This window comes from Silurus aristotelis, assembly GCF_946808225.1.
Source record: "Silurus aristotelis genome assembly, chromosome: 8".
Classification (NCBI taxonomy): domain Eukaryota; kingdom Metazoa; phylum Chordata; class Actinopteri; order Siluriformes; family Siluridae; genus Silurus; species Silurus aristotelis.
The window spans coordinates 21,668,304-21,694,293 of record NC_139581.1 but is presented as its reverse complement, the minus strand read 5'-3'; the positions used below and the strand labels follow the sequence as shown (position 1 = coordinate 21,694,293).

The 25,990-nt window shown below is 40.7% G+C and overlaps 1 protein-coding gene across 11 annotated transcripts in view; it reads right to left on the bottom strand.

Annotated features, from left to right (window-relative positions):
• The window catches only part of phldb1b (pleckstrin homology-like domain, family B, member 1b), a 70,502-nt gene that overhangs the window by 26,245 nt on the left and 18,267 nt on the right, over positions 1 to 25,990 (bottom strand). For 4 of the 11 annotated variants that reach the window (XM_083549608.1, XM_083549611.1, XM_083549612.1 and 1 more), the window contains exons 6-12: positions 21,811 to 23,300; positions 13,220 to 13,429; positions 10,492 to 10,632; positions 10,125 to 10,262; positions 6,734 to 6,862; positions 3,802 to 3,957; positions 60 to 170 (exon numbers count right to left, since the gene is read on the bottom strand). In XM_083549608.1, the coding sequence (XP_083405734.1) occupies positions 60 to 170; positions 3,802 to 3,957; positions 6,734 to 6,862; positions 10,125 to 10,262; positions 10,492 to 10,632; positions 13,220 to 13,429; positions 21,811 to 23,300 (2,375 nt within the window). Of the gene's footprint in view, positions 1 to 59; positions 171 to 3,801; positions 3,958 to 6,733; positions 6,863 to 10,124; positions 10,263 to 10,491; positions 10,633 to 13,219; positions 13,430 to 21,810; positions 23,301 to 23,937; positions 24,100 to 25,990 lie in introns of those variants that run through there. The other 7 variants (XM_083549614.1, XM_083549615.1, XM_083549616.1 and 4 more) reach the window with 4 other exon arrangements.

The window sequence follows — 25,990 nt, the reverse complement described above, 5'->3', positions numbered from 1 at the left end:
CAAATATACACTATGAAACACTAGTACTACCTTACTATCATCATTTACTCATTGTGTACCTTCTGAAGAAGCTGCAGGGTCACACTCCTGTCCTTAGCCAGCTTTTCACACTCCTGGGCAGCCTGCAGACCCAGCTGATTGGCTTGCTTCTCCAGAGCTGAAACCTTTTCCTTCAAAAACACCAGACCCAATCATTTAGCACACATACACACAAATCACAGGTCATTGTTCTTTGTCCTGTTCAATGTGAATCGTCTTGTTAAACAATCAGAGTTTATAATAGTTTCACTGATAACCCCAGGATTCTCCATTTTGTCTATTTAACTTATACGAGTGAAGACCCACACAACCACTAAAACCAGCAGTAAATACGGCTGTGCCCTTTTGTATTTAATTCACAGTTTTACTTCGGAGCCAATTCCTAAGTGTCACATTTTTTGAGAATCTGATTAAATGATTGTCTGATTGTAGTGTGAGGAGGCAAACGCAAAAAAGCAAAACTGCTATGATAAAAATCCCAGGTTAAAATGGATCCACACCATATGGAAAACATTTGTGGAAACCTGAGCATCAAAATCAAAACTGTTCCTTTGACAAACTGTTGCTATACTCCACAGTCACACTCCAAAATCTAGCAACTACCCTTCCTAGAATTGTGTATGCTATTATAAGAGAAATGGGATGTTCAACAAGCAAAGTGTTTACAAACGTTTTGCCATGTAACTTATATATGACATACACCAGGATGAGCTAAATAAATGGTCCACACTAACGGAATGTTGATAATAAGCTAATAATCTGGAGAGGAGCTATTGTTGACTACTGACATAACTGTTATTAACTAGTTCTTATATTAAAATATTCTTCAAACAGGAACAAAATTCTAAAATATTATTGAATTTAAACCTGTTTGGATCAATTCCAAAAATCTAACCAGTTCATCTGATCATTTCAGACAAATCCTACACTCATACAGTATGCTAACGAGAATCTCCGGATGGATGCTTGGAAAACCCCGAAATATTATTCATTTCAATATGCATATACACGCCCACTTTAACTGCGACTTAATTTAAAATTCCATTCATGTTCATATTATACATTTAAATCAGTGTAACAGGTGTAGAAAATGGTATTAAATGTATTTTTTTCTTTTATCTTTTCATAAAATTTGTTTTTTATGTGACTTACGTGTTAGATATACAAAATTGATTTGTGCTGTGATAACAAAAATTTGTGGTTTTTGATTGCCTGTATGAGAGCTGATGGAAATTTTGGCACATAGTGAAATTTTCCTTTTTATATATACAGCGAGGAAAATAAGTATTTGAACACCCTGCTATTTTGCAAGTTCTCCCACTTAGAAATCATGGAGGGGTCTGAAATTGTCATCGTAGGTGCATGTCCACTGTGAGAGACATAATCTAAAAAAAAAAAATCCAGAAATCACAATGTATGATTTTTTAACTATTTATTTGTATGATACAGCTGCAAATAAGTATTTGAACACCTGAGAAAGTCAATGTTAATATTTGGTACAGTACCCTTTGTTTGCAATTACAGAGGTCAAACGTTTCCTGTAGTTTTTCACCAGGTTTGCACACACTGCAGGAGGGATTTTGGCCCACTCCTTCACACAGATCTTCTCTAGATCAGTCAGGTTCCTGGCCTGTTGCTGAGAAACACAGAGTTTGAGCTCCCTCCAAAGATTCTCTATTGGGTTTAGGTCTGGAGACTGGCTAGGCCATGCCAGAACCGTGATATGCTTCTTACAGAGCCACTCCTTGGTTATCCTGGCTGTATGCTTCGGGTCATTGTCATGTTGGAAGACCCAGCCTTGACCCATCTTCAATGCTCTAACTGAGGGAAGGAGGTTGTTCCCCAAAATCTCGCAATACGTCGCCCCGGTCATCCTCTCCTTAATACAGTGCAGTTGCCCTGTCCCATGTGCAGAAAAACACCCCCAAAGCATGATGCTACCACCCCCATGCTTCACAGTAGGGATGGTGTTCTTGGGATGGTACTCATCATTCTTCTTCCTCCAAACACGTTTAGTGGAATTATGACCCAAAAGTTCTTTTTTTGTCTCATCTGACCACATGACTTTCTCCCATGACTCCTCTGAATCATCCAAATGGTCATTGGCAAACTTAAGACGTGCCTGGACATGTGCTGCTTTAAGCAGGGGAACCTTCCGTGCCATGCATGATTTCAAACCATGACGTCTTAGTGTATTACCAACAGTAACCTTGGAAACGGTGGTCCCAGCTCTTTTCAGGTCATTGACCAGCTCCTCCCGTGTAGTTATGGGCTGATTTCTCACCTTCCTTAGGATCACTGAGACCCCACGAGGTGAGATCTTGCATGGAGCCCCAGTCCGAGGGAGATTGACAGTCATGTTTAGCTTCTTCCATTTTCTAATGATTGCTCCAACAGTGGACCTTTTTTTTCACCAAGCTGCTTGGCAATTTCCCCGTAGCCCTTTCCAGCCTTGTGGAGGTGTACAATTTTGTCTCTAGTGTCTTTGGACAGCTCTTTGGTCTTGGCCATGTTAGTAGTTGGATTCTTACTGATTGTATGGGGTGGACAGGTGTCTTTATGCAGCTAACGACCTCAAACAGGTGCATCTAATTTAGGATAATAAATGTAGTGGAGTGGACATTTTAAAGGCAGACTAACAGGTCTTTGAGGGTCAGAATTCTAGCTGATAGGTGTTCAAATACTTATTTGCAGCTGTATCATACAAATAAATAGTTTAAAAATCATACATTGTGATTTCTGGATTTTTTTTTTAGATTATGTCTCTCACAGTGGACATGCACCTACGATAACAATTTCAGACCCCTCCATGATTTCTAAGTGGGAGAACTTGCAAAATAGCAGGGTGTTCAAATACTTATTTTCCTCACTGTATATATATGTATATATATATATATATATATATATACACACATATATAGTTCTCACCTGGAAATTTCTTGACCTTGCATGAAATGCATTGAGTTGACTTTTGCTTAGAATGAATGCAAACGTCAAAATCTGGCTGATGCCAGAGCAAGAGCACCACGGGGAAATCTAAACAGCCGTATCTAATTGCACATTGAACCAATTAGACTTGCGTCCTTTCTCTGGCATGTAAAGGTCTGACAACTTTCTTGAAATGTGTGAGAAAATCACTGCAAGCTAACAAGGATTTTGACCTTGCTCGCTTTCTTATCAACATTTCTATGTTGTTTCGATTACATTCATTTTAGATTTCTTACAGTGGAAACGTTATTTGTCATAGGCTATAAAAAGGCTAAAAGAATTATGCTTTATATTTGTTCAGCATTGCCGCAGGTTCCAAATTCAGTTTGACAACTGTAATTTTTAACACGGCTACAGCTCAGTGTTGTGGAGCTCGCATTTATACTTCATATTATAAATAGAGATATCTTGAATAAAGGAAAAACTTTACATAACATTTCTCATAGTAAAATTCACATGTATCAACATTTTAGGTTTTCAAAATATAAAAGGTCAAGGGTTCAAGTCCCATTATTACCACTCTTGAGCCCTGTGTAAGGCCCTTAATCCTCTGTGCTTCTGAGGATTGATACATGTGACAAGTAAAATCTTTTTTTAAATCATCTACACAAGGTAAAAGATCTGGAAATTGGAAGAAATAAGAAAAATCAATCTAATACACAAAAATATTAGCAACATTTAACTATATTCAATAGATGTTCATTTGCTGATATCTTACACCCCCAGTGTACGAGCATGACACTGAATGAAGAGCAGGATCGATATAGTGCATACCTTTCGCTTAGCCACACTGCTCTGATACTGTGCTTTCTCCTGAAGGAGCTGCTGGGAAATAGTCTCACGCTCCTCCTCCAGACTGCTCTCCTTCTCCAGCTGCTGGAATTCTAGATCCTCAAATTGCTTTGTTTCAGCCTCGAGGGTTTCTGCTTCCTATATTGCAAACACACACATCAACCTCAGCGTCAGAGAGCAGGATCAGGCAGGTAGCACCAGTCATGCTCCTCGGCGGGAAAACGCAAGAGCAACGGTACGGTAATGCATTGCCTGAATGCAGCTGCTGCATACAAAGCGAGACACACTGCTGGGCTTTGGCTTCACAACCATAAAATTCTTTGAATATTATGTGAAAATTCGACCATCTGCTGGAGCAAAGTGGGCGATGTGGTTCATAGATGCTATGAATGGAAGGTGTGATTGAGTTCCCTCAGAGGGTCCTAGTAAAAACTAAATGATCGTTCTGGGTACACAAACTTCAGATTTCAAAGAAGATCCATGCCAATATTCCACTACAATGTGGCAAAAATATGTTTTTTGCTGATATTCTGAAACAGAGGATCACTGGCTCCCCTTCACTTTACTATAATCAAACTCTATTTGACAGGGGCAAGCCTGAGGGCTGAGAGCTTGTCTCAGTGTTTATTTCTCCAAGCAGCCTGCAGGGCTGTTCTTTTAGTAAAAGAGTCAAGCATCTCCAAAATAGCCTGGTCCACAATGAACTACCAACAGAAGGTAATATTCCAAAATAGTGTAGTGACTACCTCCATAGGCCAATCCGATTCACATCTCAATGCACAGCCAACGATACCACACATTAAGATAGAGTATCTCACAAAAGTGAGTACACCCCTCACATTTCAGCAACCATTTTAGCATATTAAGGGACAATACTATAAAAATTAAACTTGGGTATATTTTAGAGTAGTCAATGTCCAGCTTGTACAGCAGTACAGATTTACTTTCCTCTGAAAATAACTCATCATACAGCCATTATTGTCAAAATAGATGGCAACAAAAGACAGCCAAATAAAACAGCCTTTGCAATGGCACTCCTGTTTCCACTGATCATCCTTGAGATGAGAGTTTCTACAACTTGATTTGGGTCCACCTGTGGTAGAGTCACTTGATTGGACATGATTTGGAAAGACACACGCCTGTCTATATAAGGTCCCACAGTTAACAGTGCATGTCAGAGCACAAACCAAGCCATGAAGTCCAAGGAATTATCTGTAGACCGCCGAGCCAGGATTGTATCGAGGCACAGATCTGGGGAAAGGCACAAAAGATTTCTGCAGCATTGAAGGTCCCAATGAGGTGGCCTCCATCATCCGTAAATGGACTCTTTCTATGGTGAAGCCGTCCAGCCAAACTGAGCGATCAGGGGAGAGGTGACTTAGTCAGGGTGGTGACCCAATGGTCGCTCTGACACAGCTCCAGCATTTCTCTGTGGAGAGTGGAGAGCCTTCCAAAAAAACAACCATCTCTGCAGCAGAAGATACTGCTCAGTAAAAGGCAAAGATTGAACTCTTTGGCCTGAATACTAAGCGTCATGTCTGGAGAAAACCAGGCACCGCTCATCACCTAGCCAATACCATCCTTACAATAAAGCATGGTGGTAGCAGCATAATGCTCTGAAGATGTTTTTCAGCAGCAGAAACTGGGAGACTAGTCAGGATCGAGGTAGAGATGAATGCAGCAATGTACAGAGACATCCTTTATATATATATAAAAACCTGTTCCAGAGCGCTCTGGACCTCAGACTGGGAACGCTGAACCCAATAGAACATCTCTGGAGAGATCTGAAAATGGTTGTGCACTGACACTCCACATCCAAACTTATGGATCTTGAGAGGTACTGCAAAGATGAGTGGGAGAAACCGCCAGTAAATAGATGTGCCAAGCTTGTAGAATCATACTCAAAAAGACTTGAGGCTGTAATGGTTGCCGAAGGTGCTTCAACAAAGTATTGAGCAAAGGCTGTGAATACTTATATACATTGGATTAAAAAAAACAAATTTTTATATATTTGCAAAGATTTCAAACACACATCTTTCATGCTGTCATTATGGGGTGTTGTTTATAGAATTTTGAGGAAAATAACGGATTTACACCAATCTGGAATAATGCTGTAACATAACAAAATGTGGAAAAAGAAGTGAAAAGCGCTGTGAATACTTTCCGGATGCACTGTAAAAGTATAGTGCATCTACTAATAATTATATACAAATCGTTTTTTACTGATGCAAATATGTTAAAAGCGATGCATCGCTAAACAAATGCCAATTTGTATCCTATGCACACTTTATTACTCAATGCATCACATCATTGGCTGTGAATCGGTGAACGGTTCCATCCCTAACCTACAGTGAAGACAAAATGATCACATCTTTTGATCCCAGTACTGAAAAAAAAGCATGTGAAAGCCAGAAAATGATGGAGACCATCAGAATTAAGCACTACATTAATACATTAGTAGAATGTTAGAGGTTAAAAAGTGGCACAGGACAAAATAAATAGATGCACACAGGAGACCCCTGACCAGAGAAACAGTAAAACCACACACACATGCACAGCTATAAAGAACAGAGCAGACTTTCTTACCCAGAACTCTCCACAAAATGAGGTAAATATATATATAATAAAAAAAAGGCTACCAGCAGAAAGTAAAGGAATAGTTTTACAAATAAATAAAATATAATTCAAGTCAATAATGTGTGTTTTGTAAAACTATGCCTTGCTTTCTTTATTCAGAACCAGAAAACAATTTTAATATCAGTTTTCCATAAACACCATGCATATCTACGTTCTGCTGGACCAAAGTGAGTGATGTGGTTTGTGTCTGTGTGTGCTATGTTTGGAAAATGGTATGTTGGATTTCGCTCAGAGTTTTCTGATGGTCCTGATGTGAGACCAGCAAGACAAGACTGACCCTTTTGACTTGCTCCTGTAACTGCTCCCTTAGTGACTCGGGGCAGTTATGCAGCTGGCTCTTCAGCTCATTGTAGCCGTCCTGAAGCCTCTCCAGGGCTTCCCGCTGGCTGTCGACTTTCGCCCTGTCCTAGAAAGAGAACACACACCATCCATGGGAAGAGAATAAAAGAAAGAGAGGGGGGAGCAAAAGAGAGAGAGAGAGGGAGAGAAAACACACTGCTCAAATCCACTCCATGCACAGGCATTTGAGTTTAGAGGACACAAAAGACCGGGTTTGGCCAAAGAACAGAGATATTTATTATGGCACCCTATGCTTACTTGGTTATTCCAAATGTGTAGTACAGGTGCTGTGGAATACCTCGATCAGGCATAACATTATGCCAAAACAGTGATGACCAATGGAGCATAATGGAGAACAACAGCATTGAGCAATTTGAGCTACAGGAGCTCATCTGTTGGATCGGACCGCATGACCCATCGTTCGATCCCCACATGCATCGATGAGCCTTGACCGCCCATGACCCTGGTTCACCACTGTTCCTTCCTTGGACAATTTTTGATAGATACTGACCACTGCAGACCAGGAAACACTAGAGCTGCAGTTTTTGAGACCCAGACGTCTAGACAAACTCAAATCCTTACACTCACCCATTTGTCTTGCTTCTTACACATCAATTTTGAGGACAAAATGTACACTTGCTGCCTAATTTATCCAACCCACTAACAGGTGCCATGATAAGGAGATAATCAGTGTTACTCACTTCACCTGTCATAATGTTATGCCTGTTCGGTGTATACTTCCTATTTATCCCTTTCAATTGGGCAGAACAGCTTCTGTTCTCTAGCATGAATATGGTGGAACAGTGTGTTTCTTGCTAAACCATCTGCCTTTCTCATGGTTAGCGTTTCCTTTCTTTCATATCAGAAAGAAAGATATTTACAAGCAGTAACTGAAGTTAGTTTGAAATCATTCCATGTAACAATGAACGAAACAATCACCCACGTGTTTCAAGACTGCCGAAGCTTTTCAGGCCACATTATAGCATATTTAGTCTTAGTCTGATTTCACGTTTGAGATCATTAAATAAAAACCCAAAAAATAAGTCATATTCTAGGCTTATAGTCCAATAAATCTAGTAAGGTACAGTTCATTATTTACCTCCTGAAGAACAGTTATCTGACACTCAATTATAAGCGACTTCCAAATAGCAACATTTTACAAGTGTCCTAGTTTAATTATTTTCTTTTTACATGTACAAGGATCAGGCATCAAAGAAGCACAAGATGCATGCAAAAACTATAGGAACATTTTTATATATTAAGTCTGACTTAAATCCCATAAATTCTCCTCTCCAAATCCATAAATCCAAGAACAAAACTGCTGGTGAGTCACCTATTATTATTCAGCAATTTCACAAAAAAAAAATAATAAGAAACACTATATGGAAAAAAGGCTTACCCATTCCACATTTAGTCCCATTTGCTATTATAATAAACTTTCTTTCAGCTTCTCCCGTTAGGGGTCGCCACAGCGAATCCTCCGTATGTTTGATTTGGCACGTTTTTACGCTGGATGCCCTTCCTAACGCAACCCTCCCCAATTATCCGGGCTTGGGACCGGCACTAAGAGTGGCCGGGGTCGGTTCCCTGATCAGGGATCGAACCCGGGCCACAGCGGTGAGAGCGTCGCATCCTAACCACTAGACCACCAGGGAACCTCCCATTTGCTATTATAATAACCCCAATTATTCTGGGAAGATGTTACACTAGATTTTGGAGTGCGGCTGTAGAGATGTGTTCATTCAACCACATGTATGTTGTTTAAATTTAGGTACTTATGTAGGTGAGGTGAGGAGGCCTGGGGTGCAGTCAGTAGTTAAATTCATCCTAAAGGTGTTCAATACCTTCCACTCAAACCCATGTTAAGCATGTCTTTATGCTTGCTTTGTGCACGGGGGCAATGCCATGCTGGAACAGGATTGGGTGAAGAGAAATATGTAATGCTAGCACACCCAGGGAAAACCTATGCAATTGTGTGGCTCCAACATTAAATGTGATAACAGCTTAGAAGAAAAAATACATAAGGCTGGAAGTCAGGTGTCCCAGTACTTTTGTCCATATAGTGTGCTATTATTTTTATTGATTTAAAGACATGGGTAAAGACATTTAAGTGTTTGTGAATCCATTTAAATAAAATTGCATTTTAATGTATGTATTTCTATTTTTAACCCCCTAAATCCGTCCAATTCTTTACCTAACAAATAAAGATGATGAAAGCTAAACTATACATCCTTCATGTGAATTCAGCAAAAAATAAAAAGCAGCAGAATAATGCTCACGCTGCATCACCGAAGAGCCCACTTACAGATGCTCACACCTGCGTAATGTCATTGTGACTGACAGGGCAAATGAAACACTCATAGCACCTCGCTCTTCTTTTTTTTTTTAACCCTTGACAGCCTATTTTTTCTTTTTCATTTTTACTCTATTGTTCATTTGAAAGTATCATGTTTTGTTCAAACAGCGAAGATGAAAAGCACCAACTTTTTGCATGAGAAGTGCAAAATAATTGAGCATGTGATCTTTTGGAAAGCTTTCACTCAGCAGTTTAGAGCATTCAAAATTCCCATCACCTCTCCAACAGCTTCACCACATATTCAAACCATACACACATATACCCTCTACACACACATAAAACAAAGAAATTCCCAAATACAAAGTTTTCCTGTAAAAGCTCCCAAGCTTCTTTTCAATTCTGCATAAAATCCCGGAATAAGAGACACAGAGGCACAAAGATACGTAGAAACAGAGCGGATGGATGCACCAAGAAGATTAGAGGTTAATGGAGTTCGGTTAGTGAAGCCAAGTAGATGACCTGAAGAAAAAGACAAATCGATATAGATGTATTTTTTTTTTAAATAAAATGGAATTTTATTTAAGCAAAGGCTTTAAAAATGATTTCATCAAATAATTCTTGTGAATAAACAGCATTCCTTCATTTTTTTTTTTTTACACTTGGATAACCAGGAGTGGCACATCTGAAGACTAAAATGCTTTTAAGGTTGAAAAAAAAAAGTGAGAGAGTGAAGTGTCCAGAGAGACGTTTCCACATCTCTCTCTCTGTCTTTCACACACAAACACACACAAAGATATACATAGACATGCACTCACACATGCACATCCACACCTGCATAGACACCTGCATTCACAGTGTTCCAGAGAAAGTGTGGTCACATGACCCCAAACTATTAACCAATCAAAAGGCAACTATATACTAGAATTTCTTTCTGCACCATTTTGTCCTTCAAAAAAGATTACATGTTGGTGCAGTGTGCATTTTGTGTGTGTGTGTGTGTGTGTGTGTGTGTGTAGATAAGAAAAAGTTCTACCTTGTCCTTTTCCCTCTGGATGGCGCTCTCCAGTTCGCTGACTTTGTGCTGCAGCTGTGTGATGATGTCAGTCTCGGTCTCAATCTGGCTCAACTCCGCCTGCCTCTCACCCTGTAGCAACGCCCTTTCCATCTCCGCCTAGACACACACACATGCACGCACAAACACACACACACACCTCAGCTGTGGTTTAAATTCCTCCATCTCTTATCTCGAGGTAAGGATTTCCTATGTGTATATAAACCTCATTTATCAGACAATTCATGTGTGTTTGTGTGTGTTTGTGTGAGTGTTGTCAAGGGTGCTGTCAAGGATATTCGCATGCATGGTTTTGCGTGTTTTTGAAACCTCTGCGTCACCCCCCCACCTCCTGCTTGTTCTCCTGGAGCTGCTGTTCCAGCTCCGTGAGCCGAACCTTCAGCTCGTCGACCCTCGCCAGCACTCGCACACGTTCCTCCTCCAGATAACTTAGTTCCAGTCTCATCCCGTTTCCTGACATCCCCTCCATCTACACACACACACACAGGTCAACAGAACACTTTTAATATAATGCTATTTATATAGACTTTCTAGCCACGTGTGGTTCTTTGCCAAAGTTGGAGGCACACAATTGTACGGGAGGTTTTCGGTAATGTAATGTCATTTTAATCAAACAAAGGTTTTATAAAATAATTTCATAAAATGTCAAAATAATTCCTTGTGAATAAACAAGCTTTCCTTCAGTTATTTTAACTCTTGGATGAACAGAAGTGGCACATCTGGAGACTAATATGCTACGAAAGTTACAAAAAAGAGAGAGAGCGAGAGAGGACGCTCTCAGTCTCTAACGAACACACACATACATAGACATGCACCCACACATGCACATCCACACCTACAGACACAGAAACAGTATGGTCAAATGACCCCAAACTATTAACTAATTAAATGGCAACTATGTACTAGAATTCATTCTCCAGTATTTTGTCTTTAAAAATTAAAAATGATGTTTGTGTTATCACAAAGTTAGAGGCACACAATTGTATAGGGTGCTAGCATTAAATTTCCATTCACTTGAACTACGAAAACCAAAATCTGTTCCAACATGACAATGTGCACAAAGACAGCCCCATTAAGATATGCTTTTACATTGGTTGGAGTAAAAGATCTCAAGTGGCCTTCTATAGATCTCTTTGGGATGTTGAGGGTTACTCTTGCGGTTGAATTTTTTTCAAAAAGTTAAAATGTATTTATGCATTATATTATAAATTTTTTTTTTTTGAGTCAAACGCTTACATTTAAATCAGTAAATTTTAGTAATACGACATTTTGGCTTTTACCAAACAAATTAAATCAAAATCAATAAAATGCAGAGAAAACAGAAGCTGCACCTGAAGTGGCATTTAGATGTTTTAACACATCGTTTGATGAAGCTCATGTAATATTTTTATATTAAAAACATAAAACGTTGAATACTGATATTTGAGGTCATAAAAAAAAAAAAAAGAAAGAAACTATACTTTGAATGTGAAATTCAAACCGTCAGCACCGTAAGTGAGTCACTTCAACTGAACTGAATCTTTTAAATGGGTGATTCAGATTCATCACAATCACATTTTTGTTGGTGAAATAGAGCAAAACCAGGCATTGTGGTGCCTAAAACGTAAGTAAATATTAACTGTTGTATAAAATCACATTTGTAATCGTGCTGATTTTTGGAGGAACATTCGTGTGATATTGATTAACTAGAAGAAATGATCTAAATGTACACATTTTCTGCCCACATATCTTAAATTTTGTGTTCGTTCTAAATGCATTTGAATCGAGTAAATCATGCAGTGCACTCTAAATGCGCACACTCACGAGTCTAACCTACTGGTCTTCATCGCGTAATGTATGCGTGCACTCTGTAGGTGTGTTTTGTTTGGGTTTCGCGATATGCTGGAAAATGTCAAATCGCACATCGTTAAAACCCAGTGGTGGGTGGTCATGGCCAGCAAGGCCTTTTCTGCTCGCCTAAACACCATCAGAAGCACTGACCTACATTTACAACCTAAATAATATTTGTTAGGTGCACAGTTGCGGTTGTAGTGTAGAGGTTTGGAGTCTTAACTGTAAAATGGTATTTACCCCCCTATATGTGAAATGCCTCTCTCTCTCCAATGCCATGTGTTGTTATATTGCGTTTTTGTATAGTACTGATGGTTTCTATAATAGTGACGTGATAGTGGTGGTATTAAGAGGTGTATTAAGTCGGGTAAGTCACCACTAAAGACCCAGGTACCAATTGCACGGCCCACAGCTGGTTAAAACAACAATTACGATGTTATCAAACACGATACATAGCGGACACCCGTATTCATTTTCACACTGTCATCGTTGATTATTTTTCTTCGGATAGCGTACAGTTGTACTTAATCTACCCCCAAAACCATGCACTCCAACCTCCACATCTGCCTCTTTCAAACCAACCACCTTTATGTCTTCCCTCAACACATCCATATGCCTCCTCCTTAGCCCTTCCTTTTTTTTTTTATCCTATTTCGCTTCCATCTCACACTCTCCTCTCTCACCGCGTCTCCATAGACGTCCTACTTGCGCAGTCCCTCTAAACTCATTTCTGATCCTGTCCATCCTCGTCCTCACTTCCAATGAAAATCACAGCATCTTTACCTCTGCCATCTTCAGCTCTGCCTCCTGTCTTTTTGCCGGTGCCACCACAGTTTAATGAACTGTATCTTTTACTCTTGCAAATAGCTTCCAATCACAAATCTCTCCTTTTACACTTCTCCACCCTGCCTGCACTCTTCTCTCTAACACTCTCTCTCTCTCTGTAAGTTTCCACAGTGGACCCCATATATTTATAAAATCACTCTAGAAAGCAAAACCTTTTTTTTTTTTTTTCTTTTCTATTTGACATCACATTACTGAAAGGAATAAAAAAAAATCTTCTCCATCATCTTTCTGTGCAAATATCAGATGAGCACCAAATCCTGCATATCCTTCATCATCAAGAATCATAATCTGCTAATTAAAAATGTATGTGATTAAAAAAAAATTGAAATAAATTTAAAATAAATAAGAAATATTTTTTGTACACGAGAAGAAGCTCTGACCTGTGTGCTTTCTCCATTTTGAAGGTTGTGTGGAGTCCTCATGTCTTGGTGTGTGCTCTCTGTGCTGCTACACTCCTCCCTCAGATTCTCCTCATCACTCTCCCGCTGCCTCTGTGTCCTGCTGAGTTGCGAGACACCAATCATGTCTGGGACATCATTCTTATTGTACTCGGCACAGAGGTTCAGGATGGTTTCTAGCCGCTGCCGCTCCTAAAAGAGAAGAGAAGGAGTTATGCAACACTCGCTGTGGAGGTGAAAGCACTTCAGGAAATCCACGGCGGAGAGCGTGGATGGCATTCGGAAAATTTCGAACGGAAACAACTCGAGATGACATTTTCTTTATCCTCTTTGTTTAAAAACTTGCCTATATTCAAGACAGTACTGAGTTCTTTGCATATAAATCTATAACTGCTTCAACAGTAAAGCTCCTGTAATGATAAGTGATCTGGGAAGGCCAGCGCATTTGATTTATCGCACTTTGACACATCAAAACATTCAGAGAGCTATTTGTGCCGTGGGGATATGGGTGGAGTCAACCTGGAAAAACTTTTTATTGCATTGTAGTGACTTCTGACATCTCCTTAATAAATCACAGAGATCTGAAAAAATGGATGGTATGACTGCAGCCATGCATTCCTGGAAAATAGAAGGAACACTTGACAGTTGATCAAGATGAACTGATTAAACAAGCGGTATAAGGAGTAGCTCCTGGTTGGTTGGACGGAAAGCCAGCAGCTACACCGAGCCTTCGTGAATAAGATTAAAACCCTGGCATAAGAGAAAATCCATTCATTTTTCAGTTGAGAGTGAAAATGCGTTAGTGAGAATATCAGCAGGCAAAAATGGCATAGATGGAAAAGAATTTTCAGAATATCAGTGACTTATAAGGTAAAAACAACCCCTGATGCTGGATCCAGAATATCTTCTAGATAATGAGTCCTGAAGTCATCAAGAGAGACTCAGACAGATAAAAGAACAGCAAGACTGAGCAGTGTTTTGAGCAGCATGTTTCCACTGCTCGCACACATCTTATGTGCTAATGAAGCGGCATGGCTCCAATCTCCTGCCGCTCTGGCTTGGAACAGCTGTCCCTCTGTGTCTCTCAGGCCCACCGTAAAAAGGGCAGCAACGCTGACATTTTAACACTGCAATATATTACACTTAATTCTAGACTGAACTGCATGTGGGTAAACTGTAAGGAATTCTTAACATGTATGTCCTAATGCTTGTAATGATTCATTCCGTAAATGCCATATATTTTTTTTCATAATAGCTTTAAAAAAAAAAAAAGTGCTAATATGGTTTAATAATTTAAATTAAGCGGATGAATAATCAGATTCAATTTACACAGCGTTTCAGATATTGGACTCAATAAAATCAATTCTGCTGATTATACAAAAGAAATGCCATTTTTTGATAAAACCGGGCACATTGCTACTAATCACAAAGTACCTGCAGCTGAGGCAGAAAAGGTAAAATCATGATTAAAAGAAGAGAAATATTTGGTGTTGGAAGTGCTTAAGCCGCATTTATTCTTTCTATAATATTTTAAAGCAGACACAAACCCTGGTTGAGATCATGCTGCACTGTGATCTTGTGGGATGAAGCTTCTCTAAACCCTCCTTTAGTCTAACCTGTAATCTGCAGCCCACAAGCCCTAAAGCTACAGAGCTCTCAGCTCGCACCCCCGAACCCCCCCCCCCCTCCCCCCGCAACCCTTCAAAAGGAGCAGTTTTTTTCCAAGAAAGGTTAACACGTACACAAAGCATTCTTTTTTTTTTTTATTGTGCAATTATTTGCTAAATAAGATCAACTTAACGTCTCACTTTCTGTTGAACGTGTTGAGGAATAAGTGCCTTGATGTCTGCATCAAAGTGACACATCTTCCCTCGAATCTGACACAGATGTCTTCCTGAGAAAATGACATGTCGACATGCCAAACGGCCGTATCCCTGTAATCCCTCTGTTTCCAAGCCGTTGGAATGCGTCGCTTCGTCGCAGACTAAATGAAAGAGGGATATAAAATCAACTAGCAGGTTTCTCGACTAAACACATCTGCCCCTGCATAAGCAGGACGACAGTCGGCGGCTTCTGGCCAAGCAGAAAAACATCCCTAGTAATTAAACAAAATGTATTCTGAAGACAAGAATCATCATGCATTCGAACACTGCCTAAGCGTGCAGTCTGGTGGTAAGAAACGCAGCTTCCCAACTAAAAGTAAACAAGTTTTATAAGTTTATTCCCAATGAATGCAAGTTCCTTCAGGCTGTAAGAGCTGGAGGAATCTTAGGTTGTAAATTTCATCTCCATCTTGGCGTGCTGAGACTTTAATGCAGTGGCTTCCGCTCAGGGAGATAAATGTTTTAGGAGCGACCTGTGCGCTGTTAAAGGACTCAACCTTTGTATATTTTCACCCCACATTCTCTCATAAAGACAAGTTAATTACCCAGAAGAACTGCAAGAATTTAAATGAATGCATGCGCAAGATTTAGGAACAACTAAACTAAACTATTCTACAGACTACTATGTCGAATGGTTCTTTTTTTTTTTTTTAAAGATGATGTGTGGCAAAGAGACACAAAACCCCACAAAATCCCCAAAAAAGCACACTTACCCTCATTGTGCTTTCTTTAAAGTAGTACTCCAACTAGGAAGAGATCCTCCCATTCAGAGTCTTTTAGATCCTACTTGCTTTTTACCAAACTTACACAGATAAACACTCTGACCTCACCCCCACCATTCACCAACACAGCCCACCATTCACCTTTCACCACCACCACCTCCTACTCCTCCTCCTCCCCACACAGCAACACTCCAAAGCTCAGTGCACTATGAAAGACCTCAATCAGAACAATGAAGGTTTCTACCCCTGATTTACTTTGTAAATTGCAAGTAGTCTCCTTACTTCAGTACATCGTTTACTAAACACATCGGTCACATTTGATTTCATTTGAAACAATGTATACCGTCACACCGAGCAAGCAAGAGGTGAGGGTGGTGAGAAAAATCTTCCCGAGGAACCGTGAGAGGAACCAGGGAATCATATCCAAGAGCTGAAATCATCAACTGTTTACTGATAGAAACTCAAGTGCAAAACTGTTCATTTTTGGGCTGAAATGATTCCTAGAATAACTCGAGTAATTCAAATACAAGAATTAGACAAATTATTTGCAGGTGCTAAGCTTGGTCGGTCTGAACAGGAAAAACAAAGAAGACACTGCAGAATGAAAAATTGGGGAACGGGGGGGAAAACAGTGAGGGGCGAGGAGAAGATTAAAGCCAAAGAAAACTTCCAGTTTCCAAAGTTTGGGATCATTTCAATCTAATCAGTAAAGAAAACACAGTACAGTGCGTTCATCTTTTATAGAGTATTTCTTAAATATTTATTTATTTATTTATATATTTTGATTTTGATGTAATATGGCAATGAAATGCACTAAATGGGTTTAGTTTTCACAGATATTCTTGTATGTAATTTCAGCAATAAGAATGAACATTTTTCTAAACCAGGAAACGAATAACTTTTTACTCATTACTCATTTTAAGAGACCCGTCTTATTTTCTCTTGTATATTTAGTATTGCTATTAAATAAAGAAAAAATACTTCTTATCCGATTACGCATTGAAATAATCGGTTAAATTCCTCGATTACTGAAATAATCTGTAGCCGCAGCCCTAATTATTTTGAACTGCAGTCCATTTTCACGGTTTTTAAAATACAGACTAATCTTAAGTGTTTTATGGAGGCTATTCGCATGGATCTATTGATGATGGCATCAGGATGGATCAGGTACGTCTGGAGAGTGAAAGAGAACAAGAACACTGGTATCTCTGAAGCATTCCATGGAGTTCCATTCATAGGCATTCCAATACTAAGGAAGTTGTTTTTTGCTTCTCAAGTCTGATCGTCTTCAGTCTGCAGATTCGTGTCGCCTATGGCCAATAGAAGCACAACAAGTTTGCTCCAAACCTTTTAAACCTTTAAAGCATGAGGTACAGCACTAATAATGGTGAGTGCCAAAGAAAACACCAAGTACCCCAATACTAGCTAAAGAACAGAAGTCCTGTGCTGTCTGGGTAGGAGGAATTGCGTTCTTCACGCCTCTTTCAATCAAAGTGACAGTAACGAATTGTGGGCATCTGTGAGCAATGTGGAGGAGGGTGTTGCTTTTTTTTTTTTCCTTTTAGTTTGTTCCCTAATGTGTATTGCGCTGTCTGGCGTGACGGATGTATCACGAGCAGCGGGTTCCAAAAGATACAGATTCATATAAGGACGCATGTCTCTGTCCTTGCGCTCACTAAGTGAAAAATGCTTTGTGACATATTGGTTGTGTTGTGGGTCCCTCCCACAAATGCCTATTGCCCACAACTCAAATATCTTCCTCATACAGTAAGCTGCTCGTTCAGAAAAGAGAATGATTCAAGCTCTTTAAGCCACTGCATTTCATTAGAAATATCCATGGCGCATAAATACACTGCTGCCGCATGGGACTCGTTTATTCAACTGCTTAGATTTTGCACTCAGGCCTTCAATCATGAAACTTTTGCTGATAGTGCGGCAAAAACCTTCGCCGACACACGCACCAGACCGTTTTATTTAATTATCCAGGAATCAATTACTTGGGGTTTTTTTTGTTTGTTTTTTATGTGTTTAAGTACTTCCCTAAAAAACGTTTCACAATTACAGTTAGCGCAGCTCGAACGGCTGTTTTCGCAAGAGGAATTTCAATCGCCGTCTTTTATAGCAATTCAAAGAAGAGCCGAGTGAGGACGACTGATTAATACTGCAGCATCTAAGAGAACGCCTCGGGCAAAATAAACCAGTAAACGAGCGCAAGCTCTTCTGCTGTCTTCGAAAATTACAGTTACATTGCACACGGAATTGAGAGAAAAAAACAACTTTTGCAAGTCGCAACAATCTGAAAGAAAGATATCGTAGTTGTCTGGAGTGAGACACGGATTTCTTCCGAGATGCTCCTGCTGTCATTTCCACTTAGGACAAGTCCAGAGTCTACGGACGAAACAGATCAGAGGGTAAAGAGCTGTGCCACCTGACTCTGACGCCTACATTCCAAAGGCCTCTGTTTGCCTGAGATCATGCTCACAACACAGACAAATACCCTCCCACACTGACTCCTGTCTCCTTTGCCGCTGTCTTTGGAATTTCTTTCTCAGCATGAGTCTCGCTTTAGGTCCAATTAGCGAGTTAAAACTCAGTGGTGTGCAGGTTTGCACTTTAAACTCAAGCTATATTCTATGAAATGCATTTGCATTAGCCGCTTATTCTTTGTTCAAAATTTAAATCAGGCAAAGGCACGTTTCAGCAAGTTATATATATATATATAAAAAATAATAATAATTTTCATCCAACTAAGTAAAGGAGCCACAATGAATATTGAAATTTCTTTAGTCCTTCCAAAAAACTGCTGCTGTGTTTGGACTTCCAAATCAGCCGTTGACGTCTACTCCGTTCTGGCTGCCGTACACTAATCCACTGAGACGTCCAACTCGAGCCAGGTTATTTATCCGGGTCCAGATTTGACTCAATAAATTCACTCCATCAGTCTTGGCTCAACATGCTGATATGACATACAGTTATGAACGGCCCAAATAAGGCAGTGAAAATGAAACAGCCGTTAACTTACTACAAAGGTTGGTGGAGTTTCAGTCCAGCTGAGTCATCTATAAACATTTTATTCAACCGTCATTTGGGTCATTTCAAAAGGTCTAAATGAGTCGATATGTCATGCCTCCAGATTTTGAAGAAGCGTTTAAATGAGCCATGAGATTTCTCCCGATGGATTCTTCCATTCCATACGGAACATCTTCAAGATTATAGAACAAAAACTGTTGCCATGACGTTATTTGGCTTTTGACATTAATAATACATGATTGGTTTTTTTAGCACTGATAAAACTCTTTTGGTTTATAAAATTGAATTTGCCTCTCGTAAACAGCCAGGATGCAGCGAACAGACTAAAAGTGATGCAACAAAAAAAAATCCCTCCCCGAAACTAAAATTCAAGTCTCGCAGGGCTGAAAACACAAATTTTCCAAAAGACCTCTATTGATCTGCTGCGGCTCTAACTGTTTAAACCCGTCTGCATTGACCGGAGAGTTTTTTATTCATAGTGCTTCTACTACTACTTCCATTATATCATTCACTGATCGAAAGCAAAACCGCAACACGGTAATGCATGTGTGCAGACATTCTGATTAGCTCTATAGACAAAGAGCAGCTTTATTGCTGACATAAATGTGTGAAGCGTCTGAACCTTGACACAGTCTGTGTTTTCACTGGCTTGATTACGTGAGCTGAGAAACGTATTACTGTCTCTGTATTAAAAGTGACTGAGCTTGAGTTCTGATCATTCTCTCCTTGCCTCAGGAATATTTTCTTTCACAATCTCTGATTTTTAAACCCTTAGTGATAAATTCATCATATACAGTCAGACGTTCTGTCCAACAAATCATCTCGCCAACAAAAAAGAAAAGATTAAATTCATTTTTATGTGAATAGCAATTTTAAAAATCGACATTGTTTCAAAGCAGCTTAACAGTTCAAATCCATCCTCAAAGTTCTTGAGTTGCTCAGAAATTTCTTGAATCCTTCTTGAATAATTTTGTAAATAAAGTTACCACATCATCAAAGAATTAAGCTCAGTCCCGCGATTCGCCTTTCGAACGTATTTCCCATGTCATATATTCCACCTTAAGGTATATATAATGGGAACATGATGTCATCGCCAGAGCTTTTGCTTTAGAAATGTATGAGGTCATCACTGGCCAGTCTTGGCAACTTTACAGCACTAACCCGACTGACAGACTGGGGACATATGCCAAGTGTCTGTGTGCGCCAAGGCTGTCTCTCCAGTAACCGAGCATGCTACTGGAGCCTCGGAAAATCAACAGTGAACAATCCTACTGCATCATGCAACTCTTTCAATTCTTAACTCTAGATAGATCTTCAGATCACATGCCAGATCTCAAAGCCACACTCGATTGCTCTGGAACATGACCCAGTGACACTCCTATAAAAAGGAGGTATTTGGACGGACACAGTAAAAGATTTAAATCATTCTGGAATGTGGAGGGTGTTTGGGGACTAGTTTTATATTATTTGCCTGATTGAAATATTTAATATGCCTAACGAATCCATTTACTGAGACGCACTTTGCACATGGCGGATTTATGGGGTAAATATAACTCGCACTGAATTTCCCCCCTCATACTGGGGTGTCAATTATGCTGGAAGGGCATGGACGCTTCGCTGCTGCTTACCTCTGACCTCAGCTGGCTCGCTCGTGCTGTGTGTTTAGGCCCAGCTTCTGGCTCATTTCAGCTGCACACAGCACTAAGGTATGTTTAGGTTGGTAAGAATCCTGGACTGATAAATGCCACAATTTAGAGCTATTTTCATCATGCACAACAGAAAGCGATTTCCGGACAGCACCATTAAAGTTGTTTTGACATTCAAATCTGATTGCAAACAAGCACTATTTATACTATATAATAGAATATATTTTGCATATATGATCAGATGATGGGGAGGTGGTATCTTTGGATCTGAAGGTCATGAGTGCAAATCGCAGCCACACAATAGTGTTATTCCCGGGCCCCTAAACAAGGCCCTTAAACCCCACAGTGGCTCAGTTGTGTGAATGAGATTATTGTAAGTCGCTCCAGAAAAGGGCGTCTGCCAAATGCCATAAATGTAAATGATCATTTAGAGTCAAACGAGTTTCTTGAGGAAAGCTAGTGAAATCATCTTTGCCATTTACACCAGAGCTTAAACAAACATGCTGAGCTTGCTCAATGTCAAAGCAAAGTTTAAATGAGAGCGTCTCCTTCGAACGCCTCGGTGAGGTTTACTTTATCCTGAACTAATCTGTACTCGTGTTACCTTTCGGCAAAATTGAGGGGAAAAAAAACGAATATCGTATGTGAAAATAATCTAGCAATTATACAAAACTGCGATTGGGTGACGATCATCTCTCCATCCACTCTCTTAATGCACCTATAGAATTCTAACACCATTTATCACCAAGAAAAAAAAGTGTCAGCCTCCACAAGTTTATACGTTTATATGCAAGACAGATGATGCTATAGCTTCATTCCAGACAAACTGCCTGGCCGCGATGCCTGTCATGACTCTGTAAGACGAACAACAAACAATAATGTTGCCATGGTGAAATCAGAGCCTTCTGCCACAGCAGCCCCAATGACTTTCAGTCTGTCAGCTTGGAGTGGTTGTTAGCTTGAGCAACTATGGCCTTACTTAAGGTTTCAGACAGACTCAAAGCCACTCAGGGCTACAAAATATAGAAGCAATTTCTCATCAATCATCAGAATATCCTCAGCACTTCTTTTACACTTATACCAATAAGTAAATTGCAGCAGTTCATAAACACAGCTAATGTTTCGACCATTTGCACATGAAACTAACAAGACAAAATCATAATGTGGTTCGCTACAGCTCAATAATATATCTGCCAAACTAGTTACAGTGGGGCCAGACAAATGCAAACTTCAGTGTAATGTCATGTGACCAACGTATTTCAATATCACACTGATACCATCATGTCACTTACCAGTCTTTCCATTTCCTGCTCCCTGAGGCGCTCCTCACGCTGGCGCCTGTGATATTCCAGTAGCTCATCTTCATTGTCGCTGATTTCCGTGATGCTGTTCTTGCGCTCTCTCATGCCCGGGTGGCCCATCCGCAAGTCTTTGTGTCCCGCTGACATTTTCCTGTGGTTCCTAGGACTGGCTAAGGGGGAGGACCCAGGCAAAGAGCCCAAACTAAAGGCAGGAGATAGAGTGTTCCCAAAGCTCCCTTTGCGTCCACCACCGTCTGGCAGCCCGAAGGTAGGCGAGGGGCTGCGGGCACACATCAGTCGGGGACTGTAGAGCTCCTGAGATGGAGAGGAAGCCTTGCATCTTTGTCTGGGAGACTCTGGAACTATCTTGGCAGTTGGACTCTCTGAGGACCAAGTTGAGAGGGTTCCTGGAAGCGCCCCTGGCAGTACAGGTACTCCTCTACGTGCCAGGGAGGGGCTGAGAGGTGGTAGATCCCTCATGTTGCTGCCACAGCCAGATTCCAAATTCCTGCGGGCCAGCCGAGGACTGTCTGGAGGTTGAAGTGAGTGGGGCGGTGGCTGCCCACCCTGGATTATATGAACAATTGGGTCCAATGGGGGTTGGAATGCCCGAGAAGGAGGAGAGAGAAGCTGGGCAGGGCTTGAAGTGAGTGAGCGATCTGGCTGTGAATGATCGTGAAACTGACTGAGTGGATGATCCTGTGAATTGCTAGTCATTTTTACCCTGGGACTACAAGGCGGAGACAAGGATGATTGGGTGGTGAATTTTGGAGTCAGTTTGGGGCTGGCTGGCACTGCTAGCCTGATAGATGGCACATCATTGTATACTGAAGGTACTGATGCGCAAGGCAACATTGGAGGCAGTAGCAAGCTGTCTGGAGACTTCCCCGCTGCGTTATCCTGACTCAGCCCCCTGCGGGCTGGTTTAGGGCTTGGCGGAGCTTCCAGGAGAGCCTTTCTCTGGAGCCGAGGGCTCTCAGGCACCTTCGGGTTAGGCAGCATAGTCCGAGGCTGAGGTACGGGTGGCTGGCTTGTGTAATTGTAACTGGAGGACCTGACTGGTACTGGAGGAAGAGAAAGAATCTGGTCCTGGCAACCACTCGGCGAGGGGCTGTTAAAGCTCCCACTACTTGCAGCTGAGGGCGAGGATAGAGGGGAGAAAGGTGGAGAGGTATTTTCATAACTAGAGCCCACTGACATAGCACCAGGGCTCGTGGGGGGTGAGAGAAGATAGCGGCCACCTCCATTCAGCACAGGCGACAGAGGGGACTGAGCAGCAGGAGGACCGGATGGCTTGTTGGGCTCACAGGATGAGGAAGAGGGCAGGGGATCATCCATGACTAAGGAGTCCATAATGTCCTGAAGGTCCTTTTCAATGGAACTGACAATTGCACTGTGCTCAGGGCGCACTCTCTCTTGTCGAGATGGGTGAGACTCAGGTCCTCCTGATTGATAGTTCCCATTGACCAGGCTCCCAGAGTCTGTCAGGATAAAAAAACAAAAAATAAAGTGTAAATTTATATAATTGTGTACTGAAATTACTGATCAAGCTTCAAGGTGTGATTTTTTTTTGTTGTTAGATCTCTCTCATTCCTACATCGACTGCACTACTCAATGTAATCGGGTACATTTATAGAAGCACAGAAACGATGGACAGCACATTCAGGAATCTACTTTACACAAAACAGGTCTGCGGATGTATGTTCGATATACAATGCTGCAAACCAATCTCAGCACTCTGACGAATCTGTGATTAAATACACACACAGGAATATCTCCAGAATATACAGCTTTATTAGAAAGAAACATCTCCCTCAAATCATTGGTCATCTAAAAGGTGTATGCAAGTTGTACATCAAGCAGTACAGAAAAACATATGTTCATTGATCAAATCACATTTGCAGTGCATACATTATTAAACAAAGGATGTACAGTTTTTGGTTTTTAAAGAAGATTTAAAGCACATGGTGGATGATTATGGCATAAAACATGCGATTTCTAAAAGCATAACGGATCGACAGATGCGCTTCCAGCGATCTTGCGGGCGCATCTGTCATAACCATCATCACATTGATCCCAGATCAGAGGAGAAATCTTTGGGAAAGCAGCAGTACTTACATAAGGACACGTTTGCAGCCTTACAGATCTGTGCTGTTTATTAAACCATGGACCCCCGCGGTCGCTCCGTCGACCGGCGCTCACTAAAGCCGGCGCCCTGCCCTGTCCACGGTCCTGATGTGCGGCGGTATTTTTACCCCTCCGACACCTGTATTCAGGCAAATCCCGCCTCCGTGCAACGATTGGTTGTAAGTATGGCAAATCCTGAGCTATCATTGGCTCGTTTGTTCCACCGTACATTTGCGCTGGCGCTAGAGAATAAACGGAAATTTTGCTGATTGGACAATCCCACTGCAGGAGGCGGGACTTGGCCGAAAGCAGGGGCTGTAATGGGATATTACGGCCTGCTGATGCTGCTTGCAAGGAGGAGAAAACATCCGACTTCTGGCTCTTAAAGCGCCACACTCGTTTCATTTGCACCTGATATACGTCCTTCACTAAAGATTGCCCTCTGCCACTTAATATTTATTTATTATTTAAATTATCCACACACATTTGTTCACTTTATGTGCTGGTGCTCAAGACCATTCACAAGTCGCTGTGTGGTTTATTGTATAGGAAATAGAGTCTATTTATTGTGTTTACTTGCAGGGTCTCGTGTGATTTCATGAGTCCTAATAAAACCGGGAAATAAATTATCTGTAGGATGTCGCACAATTTCTTGGCACTATTTAAATACGAGGGGCGTTCAAGTCAAACCGGGACGTTTGAGTTTATAAAACAAAAGAACAAATTTTAAGGAGTGAAAACTGCATTCATTTTCCGTCATGCTACATTTATACACTCATCCCACCGATTGATTAATGTCGGTACGCCTGAACCATCCTAGGACAGCCCGTCCCGGATTGACTCGAACCCCCCTCGTATAAAGAGATTTGTAAAAAAGGACCACATTAACTGCTTTGCACAACAATTCTGATCTATTTCTAACCAATAGACCTCTTCCTTCCATTGAAGCATGTGCTCAGACGACACGTTGATGGAGTGGAGGTTTTTACACAAACTTGTACACAAACCAGTGCATACCGTGATTAAAGCAAAAGGGGAATCTAATACTTATGTATTATATATAGAGAACTTTTATCTTTTGTACTGTATATTCAAAAGAAGTGACTGCGGCATATAAAACTATCAGTTTATTTGAATCAGGTGCCTTAGCAGGTATTTTAGTGTGGTGACTACATGTAGTGAGGTTAAAGGATGGGCCAAGGCCAGCACCATAAATATTTTGACACATTTATTTAAAAACAGAACTCATAGGTGTCAAGTGAAAGTGTGAGGGAAAAGGTGTCTTAGTGCGATAAAAAGTGTGAGAAAGCAGGTGTACTTTAAATTTTGGGGAAACACTTTGATTTCATTTTAATTAAAAATTTGAGATGATGGGAACCGCCACCGTTGTGCCATCGGCCTTGAAAATTATCTAGTTATTTGAAGATGGTGGTGACGGATGAGATAAAGGTTGGCCAATAACGAGTCTAATAAGAGTATAAAAAGGCTGTGATTTTGCTGTGTGTTTGGACGCTTTTCTAGAAAAAGATCTGACTTAGTTTCTGTTGAAATAAAGTCTGACTCTTTGACAAAAACAACCCTGGATTCTACGCTTTTTGATTGGTGCTGAATTTGTGGCTTCTGTTTTCAATTAGCCCTGACATACTGAATAAAGAAATTTTGCAAATCATGTAAAGTCTACTTTTAACTCATTTCGTTGCTAACAAAAAGGTGTGTGCATGGTGTCCACAGATCCTATCAGGGCTGTATGTGGCCAGTGTTGCTAGATAGGCTTCAGACGTACCACCCACTTACCACAATGCAGTTCGCTCCAAAGATGAATCAATTTGAAATAAACAAAAACCCATAATATACATACATATACATATGTATATCATATTCACCTCCCACTTAATGGAAAAACTGTGTGTTGTGAAAATGAAAATGAGTTTGGGAACCTCTATATATTTCAGTCCTAATATCACATCTCTCTGTGAAAAATATATACAATAGATGACGGTCAATATTTACTTAAATACCACTTGTCCACCTGTCAATGCCGGAT